Source organism: Xenopus laevis, chromosome 8L (assembly GCF_017654675.1).
Source record: "Xenopus laevis strain J_2021 chromosome 8L, Xenopus_laevis_v10.1, whole genome shotgun sequence".
Classification (NCBI taxonomy): Eukaryota; Metazoa; Chordata; class Amphibia; order Anura; family Pipidae; genus Xenopus; species Xenopus laevis.
This window is the reverse complement of record NC_054385.1, coordinates 135,145,499-135,166,771: the sequence shown is the minus strand read 5'-3', so window position 1 is coordinate 135,166,771 and position 21,273 is coordinate 135,145,499. Positions and strand designations below refer to the sequence as shown.

The window sequence follows — 21,273 nt, the reverse complement described above, 5'->3', positions numbered from 1 at the left end:
GCTTTGTACATACCCAGTCTGTTCTATCCCTCTTGGCAGTATCATTAACATATTCTGTATTGAGGATATTACACGCCAGGATAACTCCTCCCCCAAATTGTTACCCCACCAAGGGCCAGATGAACCCAGCTCCAGGTTGCCCCATCCACAAGCTGAGAAGACTCACTTTCCACCATGTCAAACTACATTCACTGGTGGCTACTCACTGGCTAGAGAATTAGGGTGGGGTTACCTGTGGTAAGTACTGCCCCAGAAATCCCAGCCAATAAGAGACCACAGGTGTTGTAGCCAATGAATGCAGCCTGCAATGGTGATTGACAGGAATTAGGGTGAACCAATTTCTCAGAGGAAGAAGAGACCAAATCATGTGAGTTGCAATGGCAGTTCCAGTAACACAGAGACGCACATGTGTATAGGGTTCGTATATATATATATATATATATATATAGTATTGTTATTTAAGGTGCAACGTTAGTACAAAATGTATCATAGAAATCACAAGTTACTGGTTCCCCAGCTCTTATCATCCAGTGTGATGTACAACATGATATGAAGAAATGTCTTAATCAGAGAAGGATGAGTGAAAAAAACCCGATACTTGTAGACCTGCTGTTTCACCATCCGTCATGTGATAAACATTCGATTTGTAGAAATAAGAAACAGACCAGGAACCAGCAGCACTTACTCTGCAATCAGACTTTATTGCTGTATTTTCAAGTTCAAAAAGGGACCAGCTCCCGAAACATGTTGTGAGTGGGAATACACTAATAAAGGGTGACTGAAGACTAAGTACTGCTGATTCCTGGACTATTTCTAATTTCTGCAAATCGTATGAAGAAATGTCCTCTGCTCAAGTATCTTGTCCTGATTAAGGCCTCTGTGCCCCCCTCTCCTGTACAACAAATCAGGGACTGGTTCTAGCAGCATGCCAACCTCTTAATGCCCATGACCCATATTCCTTGACTCCACAGGGTTTGGGTTGAGAGTTTCTAAGTATGTTCTGAGATAAGGGGTGATCTCTACACCAGTCACTGCCATTTGAGTGAACCTGACACACCTCAGCATCTTCAATTTGTAAAACCTGGGGTGCCCCAATTACATTTATGTCAATGGAACAGGCACTCGTGTGAAGCTAATGAGCAAGAAGGCCATAGAGTTTAGAAGAGGTGCCAAGCAAAGAGTTGGCTCAACAGTCTGGGGAAGAAGCAAAATGATTGGTGCTGGGCGGAGTCAAGACTAAAGTCGGGTTAGAGTCAGGGGATAATGGGGTATGGTGGTGTTTGGATCTCAGTAAAAGAATCAATACATTCTTGTTGTCAATTGTAGTGCCTCTAGTCCACACAGTGATGTCCACCAGTTCCCTTAAATAGTAGAGTTCAAGATCAAGGCAAGAAGCCCCCCCTAAACCTAAAATAAATGCCCAGTGTAATATAGAGCCTTCCTCTGCAATACCCATGAGAATGGCCAGTGACCTTCTGGAACATTCAAGTGGTGGGTTTCATAACTATTTCCTAGGAGTTATAGGGCCCCTTATGGGGATAGCCAGGTACCTACTGTAGAGGAAAACATGATAGTAGTAATAATTAGCTAATCCTGGAGATCAAACATTGCTGATTCTCACGCTGAGGGGGCTCCCCTCTTTCTGAGGTTTATCCTTAAAAGACTCTTCCAGCTTGAGCTTCTCTGAATCCCCAAATCGTACTGTCTCATGGATGCAGCATGGAGGGGACACTTTCAGCACTTGGTCAAACAGACTAAAGTCAGCCACATATTTCCCACTGGAGGAGACTGAAATCACTGGGCTGAACTCATGGCCCCACAAGATCTCCTCAGGGAGGTATGATGTCCGCACTTGGCAAGTCGCACTAGTTGGTTCCACGGTGCCACTGAGAATCACCACCAGCTCAAAGTCCCCTTCTCCTGAGCGAAGGGCCACGTCCCTCAGGGGGCTGGACTCATCAATAATGTGGTAGAAGGTGAGTGGCAGGATGAGAAAGGGGCTGTCTGAGGAAGTGTCCACCTGGAAGTCCACATTGATCTGATTGAGATGGACATTCTCACCTTCTTTAGTGAGGTGGGTCTGCAAGAGCTTTCCTGTCACCTGGCAGCCAATCAGCAGACTCTTCCTCATATTGGCCACCCGAATCATTAGGCACAACTTGCCCTCGTGCTGGGACACCACTGCATTCTGGCTGAATTTGATGGTTTCTGCCCTTTTTTTGGGACGGGCAATTTTGGCCAAGAATGTTCCTGTGATAAAGATCTCCATGATGGTGGTGAGGACCAGCTGAGTAATGAGGAGAATAATAGCGTAGGGACATTCCTCGCTGATGTAACGGAATCCGTAGCCTATAGTTGTCTGAGATTCCAATGAGAAGAGGAAAGCGCCAGTGAGCGTGTGCACTTGCATGACACATGGGGTGTGGTTGGCCGGAGCATTAAATTCTAAGACGTCACCATGCACCAGAGCCACCAAGTACCAAATGACCCCAAAAATAAACCATGTCCCAGCAAAGGTTGCAGAGAACAGGAGCAGCTTGTACCTCCACTGCATGTCAATGAATGTTGTCCACAAGTCCTTGAGGTAGAGGAACCCTTTGTCTGTGATGTGGTCCATGCGGACATTGCTCCTCCCATCCTTGGTCATGACCCTCCTCCTTCTTAGGCTTGAGCCAATTAGAGGGCGACTATCTGTTTGGGTGGTCTGACTGTAATAGACCTTCACTGCAGAAGTCATCTGGAAGGAACCAAGACAACAAGGAGTCATAAAAATGCATAGACCCTTTCACTAGGGATTCACAACCGGGGGGAACCAAGGGCATCAGAAAATCCTTGGTGGTGACCAACAGGTGGCGCTAAATAATATCAAAATAAAGAAAATATAAAACCATAAAATGTTTGCTTAAAGGATAAAATATAATCCTAAACTACCCTATATACATTCATTGGACATTTCACTGGTGCTGGTTGTATCTCTCTGGCCAGTAGGTGGCAGTCAATACTGACAGAATAAACAGAACTGGCAATATTTAACCTTCTATGTGCCAGAGAGGGTGTGAATGCTGCTGGTTCCCTGATGTCGGATATGAATTAATCCCACATACAGAAGCAGCACAGCTCAATTGGCACTTTATTCCCCTCTGCCCTGGTTGTTTAGTAGTTAATGTCTAGTCCCCCTTGCTCCTGCCATACATGTGCCCCCCAAGAATGAATCCTCTGTCTGCGCAGCCTGTCAGTCCCTTCTGGTAATGGGGAGAGCAGAGAAGACTGAGCCAAGGCCGGAGACAATGGATGTGCCAGTTCCGGAGCCTGACACAGAATCACTCTCAGTACAATGTGCTCAGCGCTTCCTGGGGGGTCCGGACAGGAAGGAACAGAATGAGCTCACTTACCCTTTACATCATCCTCCACTTATTCTATGCTGAGAGCCCCATCAATCAGCCTGGCAAGGAAAGAGTTAACAGCACTGTCCAATCAAGAACCCCTCACAGCTGCTCATTCATTGGCTTCTGGGAGTCTGTACACCCTTTCACTGCCAGTCGGCCAAACAACTTTTGGTTGAACCTCAGGTGTTGGGCTCACACCATCTTACTAATTTGGGTACTACCCCCTCTTAATGCCCCTGTAAGGGCACTGTCTGCCCCTCCCACCATAGGAAATATGCAGGGAACACGGCCAGGGATGAAAGAAATATAGGAAACAAATCGTTTAATAAGTCCAGGAGATGGGCAGCAAAAATAGCCAGGGTATAGCCAAGAGAATGGGGAAGAGAACTAACCTAGGGATTGGGAAGAGAACTAGAACAGGGAATGGGAATGACAAGAGGACTAGAATAGGGAATCAGAAGAGAACTAGGACAGGGAATGGGAAGGGAACTTGGAGAAGAAATGGGAATGGGAAGAGAACTAGCAAAAGGAATGGGAATGGAAAGAGAACTAGAACAGTGAATTGGAATAGAACTAGAACAGGGAATGGGAATGATAAGAGACGAGAACTAGGACAGGGAATGAGAAACAAACTAGCACAGGGAATGGGAAGAGAACTAGGACAGGGAATGGGAAGGGAACTTGGAGAAGAAATGGGAATGGGAAGAGAACTAGAACAGGGAATGAGAAAGGGAAGAGGACAAAGACAGGGAATGGGAAGAGAACTAGGACAGGGAATGGGAATGGGAAGAGAACAAGGAAAAGGAATGGGAATGGAAAGAGAACTAAAACAGTGAATGGGAATAGAACTAGAACAGGGAATGGGAAGAGACCTAGGACAGTGAATTGCAAGAGAACTAGAACAGGGAATGGAAAAGGGAAGAGAACTAGGACAGCAAATGGGAATGTGAAGAGAACTAGGACAGGGAATGTGTATGGGAAGAGAACTAGTACAGGGAATGGGAAAAGAACTAGGACAAGGAATGGGAAGAGAACTAGGATTGTGAATGAGAAGAGAACTCGGACAGGGAATAGGAAGAGAAGTAGGCCAAGGAATGGGAAAAAAACTAGAACAGGCAATGGGAAGAGAACTGGGACAGGGAATGGGAAGAGAACTAGAACAGGGATTGGAAAGAGGATAGGGAATAGGAAAAGAACTGGAATAGGGAATGGGAAGATAAGTTGGATAGGGAATTGGAAGAGAACTTGGACAGGGAATGGGAACAGAACTAGGATATGGGATTGGAAGAGAACAGGACAGGGAACGGTAGAGAAATAGGCCAGGGAATGGGAAAAGAACTGGAATATGGAATGGGAAGATAAGTTGGATAGGGAATTGGAAGAGAACTTGGACAGGGAATTGGAACAGAACTAGGATATGGGATTGGAAGAGAACTAGGACATGGAATGGAAAGAGAACTAGGACATGGAATGGGAAGAGGACTAGGACATGGAATGGGAAGAGAACTAGGACAAGGAATAGGAAGAGAAGTAGATCAGAGAATGGGAAGAGAACTAGGACAGGGAATAGGAAAATATATAGGACAGGGTATGGGAATGGGAAGAGAACTAGGAAAGGGAATGGGAAGAGAACTAGGACAGAGAATGTGAAGAGAATAGGAAGGGAATAGGAAGTGAAATGTCATTAATGGGAATGGGATTGGGGAGAGAATATGGCCAGGAAATAGGAAGACAGTTAGGACAGGGAATAGGAATAAAACTAGGCCAGGGAATGAGCAGATAACTTCACCTGGTAAATGATGGAGAAGTAGGCCAGCCAATACGGGGATAAAATTTGGCCACAGAATGGGGAGAGCATTTGGCCAGGGAAAGGAACGGCAGCTGCTTGCTCTTCCCATGTGGAATGTTTCCAAACAGAATGAAAAGACTGAATGAGAGACTTTCTCTGCTTTATTCCAGGGGTCAGAACAGGAGGAAATTGACAGATTTAAAGCTCCACTATCCTCTTTCTCTCCCATTCATGTTGCTATTGGGGCATTTTTCTTCTTTTATGAGGGAAATTAACAGCCTGAGCACAACTCCCCGTAGCCTCAGGTTTCTAATTCTCTCTGGGCTCTCACTTTGTCTCCAAGCCTTTGTCTGTGGGTTCAGCCCATGGTGATGCCTTGTCAGGTCTCCCCATTGTTCTTCTGATCAATGAGAAGTATCAGAAGCTTCCGACATAGAGATTAATAAGGGCTGCTCCCCCTTTTATACTCCCTCATAGGGTACAAAACGAATGCTATGGGAAATACCAATTCTCTCCATCTCTCGTCCAGGGATCTAATTCCTGACCCCTGATATGTTTCTATGGGGAACCTTCTTCATCTGCTTCATGTGAACTGGAATGTGTCCCCCAACTATGGTCTATGGGACCCAGATTCTGTGCATCATTCAGTAGGACCCCATGTATCACTAAACGACTCTATTCATAAATATGGTGCACATTCCCCTGGGCAGTACAGTATTGGGGGGGGGGGTATATTTTATTATATCAGGTGCCACCGTGCACTATATTCTCATTAGGAGGCAATTGCTCCCCGCCAGGCAGTTTGTAGCCAATAATAACAGACAGAGTTGGGGCAGGGGTTACCCAATCAGAGGGGTTTATGTTGGGCCCTGTGTATTCAGCAGAGCAAATGTTATGTGGAGACAATGTGGCCCTTGTTGCTCCTGACAAGGGGATGAATGGGGGTGAGAGGGGGTGAGAGGGTGATTAATGACTGTTCTACATTCCCACAGAGGCTCTGACACTTAATGGAAATGGAAATGAAATGGACTTCGAGCATTGGGATCTTTTTTTGAGAAAAAATAAAATGTAATTAGAGGAGCAGAGAGAGAGAGAATTGGGTGCCAGTACAATAGACTCCCAACAGCACATGGGATCCAGATGTTTGTAGGGAGGAGCAGAGTAGAGAAAGAGAATTGGGGTATCTGGGTGTTAGAGTGCTGGTATCACGGGGTAAGGGTGCTGGTATCAGGGTGTTAGAGTGCTGGTATCAGGGTGCTGGTATCAGGGTGCTGGTATCAGGGTGTTAGGGTGCTGGTATTAGGGTGTCAGGGTGCTGGTACCTGGTATCAGGGTGTAAAGGTGCTGGTATCAGGGTGTCAGAGTGCTGGTATCAGGGTGTCAGGGTGCTGGTATCAGGGTGTCAGGGTGCTGGTATCAGGGTGTCAGGGTGCTGGTATCAGGGTGTCAGAGTGCTGGTGTCAGGGTGCTGGTGTCAGGGTGCTGGTATCAGGGTATCAGGGTGCTGGTATCAGGGTGTTAGGGTGCTGGTGTCAGGGTGCTGGTACCTGGTATCAGGGTGTAAGGGTGCTGGTATCAGGGTGTCAGAGTGCTGGTATCAGGGTGTCAGGGTGCTGGTATTAGGGTGTCAGGGTGCTGGAATCAGCTGGACCTTCTCTAGGTTCTGTTGTGCCAGTACTTTATATGAGATGATGTTGCAAAGCCCAGATGTCCCACCAGGAATGTTCCTGTACCATAAAAACCTTTCTCCACATAGTCATATAAGCAGGTAAGTCAGCAGGTAAGTTCCAGGTTCTGTGTGACTGACACTTAGTGTTTGCACCCCCTCCCCAGTACCACAAAGTGTTTTGTCTGATTCACCTGCAAATGAGAAAGGGATTGTGCAAAGTTTCTCCCCAAGCTGAAGTGGTGCCCATGGCCGTTCCTGGATGGATCTAATGATTTATTCAGTGTTTTCTCTGTGCCGGCTGCTGAGCAACTGCCATGTGCCGTGTGTGGGGCAGGTAACAGAATGTTCCATTGCCCCCAGGCATATAGGTTAAAGGATAACTAGTGCACGGAGTAAAATGCCATTGCCTCCTCCGGGGCAGCTGATTACAGATCCGAACAAGAGAAAACTTGTTGTAACCTGTGTTATAACCACATTTCCCACATAGTGACATGAAGGGCACAGGACTGTGAGTAAACAAGGGTACGGGCACCCCAAATCCAGCCATTATACAGGGGTAATGCCCAGCAATGCCAGGGAGAGGTCACTGTATGGGAGCTAGTGCCCAGCAATGTTAGTATGTTATAGAATGACTGTGATTCTGAGCAACTTTTCCATTGGCCTTCATTTTTCTGTTTTATAGTTTTTGAATTATTTTCCTTCTTATTCTGACTCTTTCCAGCTTTCAAATCGGGGTCAGTGACAAATGCTCTGTAAGGCTACAAATGTATTGTTATTGTTACTTTGTATTACTCATCTTTCTATTCAGGCCTCTCCTATTCATATTCCAGTCTCTAATTACAATTAATCTGTGGTTGCTAGGGGAATTTGGACCTTAGGAACCAGACTGAAACTGCAAACTGGAGAGCTGCTGAATAAGTCAAAAAACACAAATAATAAAAAATGAAGACCAACTGCAATATCTGCCTCTACATCATAACTAACATTTTATTTAAAGGCGAACAACCCTTTTACTATTGGTTGATAATAAAGCTTTGTAAGAAATCCAGGACTTCATGTACTTTCCTTTTTTCCATTTCTATTTTTCTATTTTTTTGCTTGTAACGTGTGTTTTTGTGTGTTTGTGTCCTGGAACATGAGCAGATCCATAATGTCATCATTCCCTGAAAGGGTTACTTGTGATCATTGTGTGTCTGCGCCTCATTGCGTTACCTGCTCAATAAACTTGTGTCACACCTGTGTCCTTGTCACACATCAGCTGAGGCACGGGGGGACATCGGGGGGGGGGCTGAGGGATGGGGGACAGATCTGGGGTGACTGTTAAGGAATGGAAATGAGGGGTGTCTGGGGGAGATCAGGGCTGTTTGGATTATGCAGGTCGGCCGCCCAAGAGGACTGGAGCCGTAGAGAGAGAGAGAGAGAGATGGGGGAGGAGGAGGAAGACTGTGAAAGCTTGTGAGTGTTTCGGGGAGCAGACACTGGCACTATTGTGACATTCCGTAGGAGAGGGGCTGAACGGAGCTCTCGTGGCACAAAGGCCCATTGACAATGGCACAGTGATTATTATTCCCAGGGAGGCCTGCCTGCTGCTTCCCTCACTTCCCAATCCAACAATGGCACAAAGGGGCCCCTCATGCTGGAACCAGGGCCCCAACGTTGATAAATGCACAGAACCTACAGAACACCAATGCCCCCCAGGTGCCATAACTACAGACCAATGCCCCCCAAGTACCATAAATACAGACCAATGTCCCGCGGGTACCATAAACAAAGACCAATGCTAATTCTAAAGAAAAAGGGCACCAATTTAGGGTTTGCGGCAGGTTGGCAAGCAGTGGGGCAGTGTAACTATGGCACTATGGGCACCAAAACCAATTTCCAAGGGTCCATTGGAGTGAGTGAAAAAACAGATAAAACAGTGGTACAGTAACACACTGACTGTAGTGATATAGTGAAACACTGACTGTAGTGATATTGTGATACACTAACTGTAGTGATACAGTAACACACTGACTGTAGTGATACATTAACACACTGGCTGTGGTGATACAGTGAAACACTAACCATAGTGATACAGTGACACAATAACTGTAGTGATACAGTGACACACTGACTATAGTGATACAGTAACACACTGACTGTAGTGATACAGTGAAACACTGACTGTAGTGATACAGTAACACACTGACTGTAGTGATACAGTGACACACTGACTATAGTGATACAGTGAAACACTGACTGTAGTGATACAGTAACACACTGACTGTAGTGATACAGTGACACACTGACTATAGTGATACAGTGAAACACTGACTGTAGTGATACAGTGAAACACTGACTGTAGTGATACAGTAACACACTGACTGTAGTGATACAGTGATGCACTGACTGTAGTGTTTCAGTAACACACTGACTGTGGTGATACAGTGACACACTGACTGTAGTGATACAGTAACACACTGGCTGTAGTGATACATTAACACACTGGCTGTAGTGATACAGTGAAACACTAACCGTAGTGATACAGTGACACAATAACTGTAGTGATACAGTGACACACTGACTATAGTGATACAGTAAAACACTGACTGTAGTGATACAGTGACACACTGACTATAGTGATACAGTGACACAATAACTGTAGTGATACAGTGACACGCTGACTATAGTGATACAGTGACACACTGACTGTAGTGATACAGTGAAACACTGACTGTAGTGATACAGTGAAACACTGACTGTAGTGATACAGTGACACACTGACTGTAGTTACATAGTTACATAGTTAAATTGGGTTGAAAAAAGACAAAGTCCATCAAGTTCAACCCCTCCAAATGAAAACCCAGCATCCATACACACACCCATCCCTACTTTTAATTAAAATTCTATATACCCATACCTATATTAACTATAGAGTTTAGTATCACAATAGCCTTTAATATTATGTCTGTCCAAAAAATCATCCAAGCCATTCTTATAGTCATTAACTGAATCAGCCATCACAACATCACCCGGCAGTGCATTCCACAACCTCACTGTCCTGACTGTGAAGAACCCTCTACGTTGCTTCAAATGAAAGTTCTTTTCTTCTAGTCTAAAGGGGTGGCCTCTGGTACGTGATCCACTTTATGGGTAAAAAGGTCCCCTGCCATTTGTCTATAATGTCCTCTAATGTACTTGTAAAGTCTAATCATGTCCCCTCGCAAGCGCCTTTTTTCCAGAGAAAACAACCCCAACCTTGACAGTCTCCCCTCATAATTTAACTCTTCCCTCCCTCTAACCAGTTTAGTTGCACTTAGTCTCTGCACTCTCTCCAGCTCATTTATATCCCTCTTAAGGACTGGAGTCCAAAACTGCCCCCATACTCCAGATGAGGCCTCACCAGGGACCTATAAAGAGACACAATTATGTTTCATCCCTTGAGTTAATGCCCTTTTTTATACAAGAACTTTATTTGCTTTAGTAGTCACAGAATGACACTGCCCAGAATTAGACAACGTGTTATCTACAAAGACCCCTAGATCCTTTTCATTTAAGGAAACTCCCAACACATTGCCATTTAGTGTATAACTTGCATTTATATTATTTTTGCCAAAGTGCATAACCTTGCATTTATCAACATTGAACCTCATTTTCCAGTTTGCTGCCCAGTTTTCCAGTTTAGACAAATCACTGTGCAAAGTGGCAGCATCCTGCATGGAACCTATAGTTCTGCACAATTTAGTATCATCTGCTAAAATAGAAACAGTACTTTCAATGGCCACCTCCAGGTCATTAATAAACAAGTTGAAAAGCAAGGGACCTAGTACAGAGCCCTGCGGTACTCCACTAACAACACTGGTCCAATTAGAAAATGTTCCATTTACCACCACTCTTTGTAGTCTATCTTTTAGCCAGTTCGCTATCCAGGTACAAATACTATGTTCCAGGCCAACATTCCTTAATTTAACCAGTAACCTTTTGTGTGGCACTGTATCAAATGCTTTAGCAAAGTCTAAGTAAATCACATCCACTGCCATCCCAGAATCGAGGTCTCTACTTACATTCTCGTAAAAAGAAATTAAGTTAGTCTGGCAAGATCTATTACGCATAAAACCATGCTGGCACAAACTCATAGTATTATGATTTGCTATGAAGTCCAGTATCTTATCCTTTATTAACCCTTCGAAAAGCTTTCCTAATACTGACGTCAGACTAACTGGCCTATAGTTTTGAGGCTGAGAACGGGATCCTTTTTTGAATAGAGGCACCACATTAGCAATTCGCCAGTCTCTTGGCACAATACCAGATCTCAATGAATCCTGAAAAATTAAGTAAAGAGGTTTGGCAATCACAGAGCTAAGCTCGCTAATTACCCTGGGATGAATACCATCTGGCCCTGGACCTTTGTTAATCTTAACCTGTTCAAGTCTCTTTTGAATTTCTTCTTGTGTGAACCATGCATCATTAGTTGTATTACTAGAATTGGGAGTGTTAAGAAGGAAACCTTCACTTACTGGTTCTTCATTTGTGTAAACAGATGAAAAATACGAGTTCAGAATCTGCGCTTTTATTTTGTTTTCATCAACCAGCTGTGATACAGTGACACACTAACTATAGTGATACAGTGAAACACTGACTATAGTGATACAGTGACACACTGACTATAGTGATACAGTGGCACACTGACTATAGTGATACAGTGACACACTGACTGTAGTGATACAGTGACACACTGACTATAGTGATACAGTGAAACACTGACTATAGTGATACAGTGACACACTGACTATAGTGATACACTGACACACTGACTATAGTGATACAGTGACACACTGACTATTGTGATACACTGACACACTGACTATAGTGATACAGTAAAACACTGGCTGTAGTGATACAGTGACACACTGACTATAGTGATACAGTGAAACACTGACTATAGTGATACAGTGACACATTGACTGTAGTGACACAGTAACATGCTAACTATAGTGATACAGTAACAAACTGGCTGTAGTGATATAGTGAAACACTTACTGTAGTGATACAGTAACACACTGGCTGTAGTTATACAGTGAAACACTGACTGTAGTGATACAGTAACACACTGACTGTAGTGATACAGTGATGCACTGACTGTAGTGTTTCAGTAACACACTGACTGTGGTGATACAGTGACACACTGACTGTAGTGATACAGTCACACACTGGCTGTAGTGATACATTAACACACTGGCTGTAGTGATACAGTGAAACACTAACCGTAGTGATACAGTGACACAATAACTGTAGTGATACAGTGACACACTGACTATAGTGATACAGTAAAACACTGACTGTAGTGATACAGTGACACACTGACTGTAGTGATACAGTGACACAATAACTGTAGTGATACAGTGACACGCTGACTATAGTGATACAGTGACACGCTGACTATAGTGATACAGTGAAACACTGACTGTAGTGATACAGTGAAACACTGACTGTAGTGATACAGTGATACACTGACTGTAGTGATACAGTGACACACTAACTATAGTGATACAGTGACACACTGGCTGTAGTGATACAGTGACACACTGACTATAGTGATACAGTGAAACACTGACTATAGTGATACAGTGACACATTGACTGTAGTGACACAGTAACATGCTAACTATAGTGATACAGTAACAAACTGGCTGTAGTGATATAGTGAAACACTTACTGTAGTGATACAGTAACACACTGGCTGTAGTTATACAGTGAAACACTGACTGTAGTGATACAGTAACACACTGACTGTAGTGATACAGTGATGCACTGACTGTAGTGTTTCAGTAACACACTGACTGTGGTGATACAGTGACACACTGACTGTAGTGATACAGTCACACACTGGCTGTAGTGATACATTAACACACTGGCTGTAGTGATACAGTGAAACACTAACCGTAGTGATACAGTGACACAATAACTGTAGTGATACAGTGACACACTGACTATAGTGATACAGTAAAACACTGACTGTAGTGATACAGTGACACACTGACTGTAGTGATACAGTGACACAATAACTGTAGTGATACAGTGACACGCTGACTATAGTGATACAGTGACACGCTGACTATAGTGATACAGTGAAACACTGACTGTAGTGATACAGTGAAACACTGACTGTAGTGATACAGTGATACACTGACTGTAGTGATACAGTGACACACTAACTATAGTGATACAGTGACACACTGACTGTAGTGATACAGTGACACACTGACTATAGTGATACAGTGACACACTGACTGTAGTGATACAGTGACACACTGACTGTAGTGATACAGTAACACGCTGACTATAGTGATACAGTGAAACGCTGACTGTAGTGATACAGTAACACACTGGCTGTAGTGATACAGTGAAACACTAACCGTAGTGATACAGTGACACAATAACTGTAGTGATACAGTGACACACTGACTATAGTGATACAGTAACACACTGACTGTAGTGATACAGTGAAAAACTGACTGTAGTGATACAGTGACACACTGACTGTAGTGATACAGTGACACACTGACTATAGTGATACAGTGACACACTGACTGTAGTGATACAGTGACACGCTGACTATAGTGATACAGTGAAACACTGACTGTAGTGATACAGTGAAACACTGACTGTAGTGATACAGTGACACACTAACTATAGTGATACAGTGACACACTGACTGTAGTGATACAGTGAAACACTGACTGTAGTGATACAGTGACACACTAACTATAGTGATACAGTGACACACTGACTGTAGTGATACAGTGACAAACTGACTATAGTGATACAGTGACACACTGACTATAGTGATACACTGACACACTGACTATAGTGATACAGTAAAACACTGACTATAGTGATACGGTGAAACACTGACTATAGTGATACAGTGACACGCTGACTATAGTGATACAGTAACACACTGACTATAGTGATATGGTGAAACACTGACTGTAGTGATACAGTGAAACACTAACTGTAGTGATACAGTAACACACTGACTATAGTGATACAGTGAAACACTGACTGTAGTGATACAGTAACACACTGACTGTAGTGATACAGTGACACACTGACTGTAGTGATACAGTGAAACACTGACTATAGTGATACAGTGACACACTGACTATAGTGATACAGTGACACACTGACTGTAGTGATACAGTGACACGCTGACTATAGTGATACAGTGAAACACTGACTGTAGTGATACAGTAACACACTGGCTGTAGTGATACAGTGAAACACTGACTGTAGTGATACAGTAACACACTGACTATAGTGATATGGTGAAAAACTGACTGTAGTGATACAGTGAAACACTAACTGTAGTGATACAGTAACACACTGACTATAGTGATACAGTGAAACACTGACTGTAGTGATACAGTAACACACTGACTATAGTGATACAGTGACACACTGACTGTAGTGATACAGTGACACACTGACTATAGTGATACAGTGACACACTGACTGTAGTGATACAGTGACACACTGACTATAGTGATACAGTGAAACACTGACTGTAGTGATACAGTGACACACTAACTATAGTGATACAGTGACACACTGACTGTAGTGATACAGTGACAAACTGACTATAGTGATACAGTGACACACTGACTATAGTGATACACTGACACACTGACTATAGTGATACAGTAAAACACTGACTATAGTGATACGGTGAAACACTGACTATAGTGATACAGTGACACGCTGACTATAGTGATACAGTAACACACTGACTATAGTGATATGGTGAAACACTGACTGTAGTGATACAGTGAAACACTATCTGTAGTGATACGGTAACACACTGACTATAGTGATACAGTGAAACACTGACTGTAGTGATACAGTAACACACTGACTGTAGTGATACAGTGACACACTGACTGTAGTGATACAGTGAAACACTGACTATAGTGATACAGTGACACACTGACTATAGTGATACAGTGACACACTGACTGTAGTGATACAGTGACACGCTGACTATAGTGATACAGTGAAACACTGACTGTAGTGATACAGTAACACACTGGCTGTAGTGATACAGTGAAACACTGACTGTAGTGATACAGTAACACACTGACTATAGTGATATGGTGAAACACTGACTGAAGTGATACAGTGAAACACTAACTGTAGTGATACAGTAACACACTGACTATAGTGATACAGTGAAACACTGACTGTAGTGATACAGTAACACACTGACTATAGTGATACAGTGACACACTGACTGTAGTGATACAGTGACACACTGACTATAGTGATACAGTGACACACTGACTGTAGTGATACAGTGACACACTGACTATAGTGATACAGTGAAACACTGACTGTAGTGATACAGTAACACACTGACTGTAGTGATACAGTGACACGCTGACTATAGTGATACAGTAACACACTGACTGTAGTGATATGGTGAAACACTGACTGTAGTGATACAGTGAAACACCAACTGTAGTGATACAGTAACACACTGACTATAGTGATACAGTGACACACTGATTATAGTGATACAGTGACACACTGACTATAGTGATACAGTGACACGCTTACTATAGTGATACAGTGAAACACTGACTGTAGTGATACAGTGACACACTGACTATAGTGATACAGTGACACACTGAATATAGTGATACAGTAACAAACTGACTATAGTGATACCATGAAACACTGACTGTAGTGATACAGTGACACACTGAATATAGTGATACCGTAACAAGCTGACTATAGTGATACAGTGACACACTGACTGTAGTGATACAGTGACACACTGACTGTAGTGATACAGTGACACACTGAATATAGTGATACAGTAACAAGCTGACTATAGTGATACAGTGACACACTGACTGTAGTGATACAGTGACACACTGACTGTAGTGATACAGTGAAACACTGACTGTAGTGATACAGTAAACCACTGAATAAGACAAACATCCCTCCAGCTCCCTGGCTCAATCCATCTCTGGCTTTCTATTATTTCCGGTTTGGAGCAGTTATGGCTAAAAACAGTTTAGCCTCGCCCACTCTGTAATTAGAATGCTAATTAGGCTTTGCCTTCTGTTTGTCTTCACCCAAATATTTACTGCAGGACTGAGCCAGTGTATGGAACCCAAATACTCTTAGTGCACACAAGTGAGCCCCATGTACTGTATATCTGCCCGTGTGTATCTGCATATATATATATACCTGCCCCATGAGTTTCCTTCCAGTCTCCAAAACGGGTCAGTACCTGGAGTAATACTGCAATTACTAACCCTTCAAGTGCCAGAGACTGTAAATCCCCCTCAACTGGAATAAAATTACTATTGTCATTGTACAGCATGTCACTCACAGGATCAATGTGCTACCCAACTTCTTATGTTCAAAAAAGACATCTGGGGAATACAGGGGATTCAACTGGGGGGCTCATGTCTACTGGAAGGATCTACTAGTGAATAAATCCAGTTTCTTGCATGACCCCCTTATGTTTTATATATATAGTGATCATATCCCCCTTATATATTTATATATATATGATCATATCCCCTTATATATTTATATATAGTGATCATATCCCCTTATATATTTATATATAGTGATCATATCCCCTTATATATTTATATATCGTGATCATATTACCTTATATATTTATATATAGTGATCATATCCCCCTTATATATTTATATATATATGATCATATCCCCTTATATATTTATATATAGTGATCATATCCCCTTATATATTTATATATAGTGATCATATCCCCTTATATATTTATATATAGTGATCATATTACCTTATATATTTATATATAGTGATCATATCCCCTTATATATTTATCTATAGTGATCATATCCTCTTATATATTTATTTATACTGATCATATCCCCCTTATATATTTATATATAGTGATCATATCCCTCATATATTTATATATAGTGATAATATCCCTCTTATATATTTATGTGTAGTGATCATATCCCCCTTATATATTTATATATAGTGATCATATCCCCCTTATATCGTTATATATATTGATCATATCCCCCTTATATATTTATATATAGTGATCATTCCCCCCTTATATATTTATATATAGTTATCATATCCCCCTAATATAATTATATATACTGATCATATCCCCTTACATATTTATATATAGTGATCATATCCCCTTATATATTTATATATAGTGATCATATCCCCTTATATATTTATATATAGTGATCATATCCCCCTTATATAATTATATATACTGATCATATCCCCTTACATATTTATATATAGTGATCATATCCTCCTTATATATTTATATATAGTGATCATATCCCCCTTATATATTTATATATAGTGATCATATCCCCCTTATATATTTATATATAGTGATCATATCCCCTTATATACTTATATATAGTGATCATATCCCTCTTATATATTTATATACAATGATCATATCCCCTTATATATTTATATATAGTGATCATATCCCCTTTATATATTTATATATAGTGATCATATCCCCCTTATATATTTATATATAGTGATCATATCCCTCTTATATATTTATGTATAGTGATCATATCCCTCTTATATATTTATATATAGTGATCATATTCCCCTTATATATTTATATATAGTGATCATATCCCCCTTATATAGTTATATATAGTGATCATGTCCTCCTTATATATTTATATATAGTGATCATATCCGCCTTATATATTTATATATAGTGATCATATCCCTCTTATATATTTATACATAGTGATCATATCCCTTATATATATTTATATATAGTGATCACATCCCCTTATATATATTTATATATAGTGATCATATCCCCCTTATATATTTATATATAGTGATCATATCCCTCTTATATATTTATGTATAGTGATCATATCCCTCTTATATATTTATATATAGTGATCATATTCCCCTTATATATTTATATATAGTGATCATATCCCCCTTATATAGTTATATATAGTGATCATGTCCTCCTTATATATTTATATATAGTGATCAAATCCCCCTTATATGGTTTTATATGGTTATCATATCCCCCTTATACTGTATAATTATTTATACTGATCATATCCCCTGATATATTTATATAAAGTGATCATATCCTCCTTATATATTTATATATAGTGATCATATCCCCCTTATAAATTTATATATACTGATCATATCCCCTTATATATTTATATATAGTGATCATATACCCCTTATATATTTATATATAGTGATCATATCTCCCTTATATATTTATATATAGTGATCATATCCCTCTTATATATTTATACATAGTGATCATATCCCTTATATATATTTATATATAGTGATCACATCCCCTTATATATATTTATATATAGTGATCACATCCCCTTATATATATTTATATATAGTGATCATATCCCCCTTATATATTTATGTATAGTGATCATATCCCTCTTATATATTTATATATAGTGATCATATTCCCCTTATATATTTATATATAGTGATCATATCCCCCTTATATAGTTATATATAGTGATCATGTCCTCCTTATATATTTATATATAGTGATCAAATCCCCCTTATATATTTATATATAGTGATCATATCCCCTTATATATTTATATATAGTGATCATATCCCCCTTATACTGTATAATTATTTATACTGATCATATCCCCTGATATATTTATATATAGTGATCATATCCTCCTTATATATTTATATATATTAATCATATACCCCTTATATATTTATATATTGTGATCACATCCCCTTATAAATTTATATATACTGATCATATCCCCTTATATATTTATATATAGTGATCATATCCCCCTTATATATTTATATATAGTGATCATATCCCCTTATATATTTATATATAGTGATCATATCCCCCTTATATATTTATATATAGTGATCATATCCCCCTTATATATTTATATATAGTGATCATATCCCCCTTATATATTTATATATAGTGATCATATCCCCCTTATATATTTATATATAGTGATCATATCCCCCTTTCCCCAAATCCTACTCTGGGGGGCAGATTTACTAAGGGTCGAATTTCGAAGTAAAAAAAACTTCAAAAAACATCAAATTAGAATTCAATGTATTTTCAACAAACTTGGCAATCCTGCGGTCGAATAAAAATTTTTGATCGATCGATTTTTATCGATTGATCAAAGGATTTCTATTTGACCAAAAAAAACTTAGAAAAGTGCTGTGGAAGGTCCCCATAGGCTAACATTGCACTTCGGTAGCTTTAATTTGGCGAAGTATGAAGTCTTAGGGGCCGATTCATCAAGGGTCGAATATCGAGGGTTAATTAACCCTCGATATTCGACTAGGAATTGAAATCCTTCGACTTCGAATATCGAAGTCGAAGGATTTAGCGCAAATGCTACGATCGAACGATCGAAGGATTATTCCTTCGATCGAACGATTAAATCCTTCGAATCAAACGATTCGAAGGATTTTAATGCAACGATCGAAGGAATATCCTTCGATCAAAAAAACTTAGGCAAGCCTATGGGGACCTTCCCAATAGACTAACATTGACTTCGGCAGCTTTTATCTGCCGAACTAGGGGGTCGAAGTTTTTTTTAAAGAGACAGTACTTCGACTATCGAATGGTCGAATAGTCAAACGATTTTTAGTTTGAATCCTTCGATTCGAAGTCGTAGTCGTAGTCGAAGGTCGAAGTAGCCCATTTGATGGTCGAAGTAGCCCAAAAAAACACTTCGAAATTCGAAGTTTTTTTACTTCGAATCCTTCACTCGAGCTTGATGAATCGGCCCCTAATTGTTTTTTTAAAGAGACAGTACTTCGATTATTGAATGGTCGAATAGTCCTTCGATTTTTACTTCAAATTGGTCGAATCAAAGTCAAATGGTTGAATATAGCCTATTTGATGGTTGAAGTACCCAAAATGTAACTTTTCAATTCAAACTTTTTGTCATTCGAACCATTGACTCGAGTTTAGTAAATCTGCCCCTAAATAGAGAAAGTACCAGTGTCTGTCGGTACCTGATTCTCTGGGCGACAGTTTCCCTTCAATGTAAAAATAACATTACAAGGCCGGTGGAAGGGCTTCCAGTAGGAAGTGGGAGAGTTGTGTATATCAGGGGCTGATTACACTGAAATAATAAATTCAGTAGAATTTGGATAAATAGTATCACTGGGTCAGAGTAGCCCCTGTCTCTAGCTATTCCTCAACTGACAGATTTTTAATTTGCCCCTAAAATGAGGCTAGTGGGGAGGTTCTTCTTGATACTACGGCTGATACCTGCTCTTTTTATTTGATGTCCTCAACAACAGATTGCAAGCTCTTTGGGACAGGGTCCATCCCAGTATTTAATTTGTTTGTGTGTCTGTATTTTAATATTATTATTTTTATTGTTGTTGTTGTTATTATTATTAGTAGTAGTATTATTGTTGTTATTATCATTATTATTATTAATGTTATTATTATTATTATTATTATTATTGTTATTATTATTATGGTTCTCTTTTCCAGCCTTGTGCCCCACACAAAGTAACAATTTGTATGAACTTATTGTTCTTTCCGCTGCCAGAGGATGAACCCAAATATTCTAAAAGGTCCTGGAACCTCTGATTCTGCTGAACGTGAGGCAAGAGAAGGGCAGAGGGAAGAGAAGGGCAGATAATGTGTTGGGATGGCAGTTGGAAGGACATCAGGAGCAGAGACATTGGGAGGTATCACTGAAGGAGTAGTAGAGACATGGAACAGACGTGCAGTGAGAGTGAAGGAAAATGACCCATATGAACTAACTGCCTATGTACTAACAGGCTGGGCTGGGGGGAGAGAAATAAATCTATTTATAAGAAATCTATTTGTGCAGAACTGATTGAGAGACCCCGTTATTGAAGATAGTGGCACAGACAGAGCAGTTTTTGGGGTACAAACTCTCCGTCCCTCAGTGCTGGGGGGGGTAACATTACACAAATTCCAACATTCACCTCTCAAAATAGAATCTTGCCCCCCAGACAAACAGGTGCACATTATGGGCAGGTGCCCGGTCTCTTCTTACCTTGCCAGTCGGCAGATAGTGGGAGGTCGCTGGACTGGGATTGGCACAGTGGGTACTGGACACACTCAATGTTCCACTCAATGTTCCACTCAATATTCCACTCACCGATCCACTCACTGATCCACTCAATGTCCCACTCAATGTCCCACTCAATGTTCCTCCCTCCGGCAGCGTCTGGCACCAGGACCAGCGGGTCTCCCCCTTTTATTAGTCTGTCCCAGATCAGATAATGGTTCCCCTGCATCGGGGGGCGCTGACCCTCTGCTCACACTCGTTCCAAGTTCCTTCCCTTTGGTCTGAATGAATGAAAGGGAGAGTTTTATGCTGCGGAGGGAGG

The 21,273-nt window shown here is 40.8% G+C and overlaps 1 protein-coding gene across 1 annotated transcript; it reads right to left on the bottom strand.

Moving 5' to 3' along the window:
• Positions 1 to 413: 413 nt before the first annotated feature.
• kcnj10.L (potassium inwardly rectifying channel subfamily J member 10 L homeolog) lies at positions 414 to 21,138 on the bottom strand. Its single transcript, NM_001094612.1, is given in 2 exon segments — positions 414 to 2,737; positions 20,937 to 21,138. A coding segment is annotated over 1 exon segment (1,137 nt). The 5' UTR covers positions 20,937 to 21,138; the 3' UTR covers positions 414 to 1,600.
• Between the last annotated feature and the right edge of the window lie 135 nt (positions 21,139 to 21,273).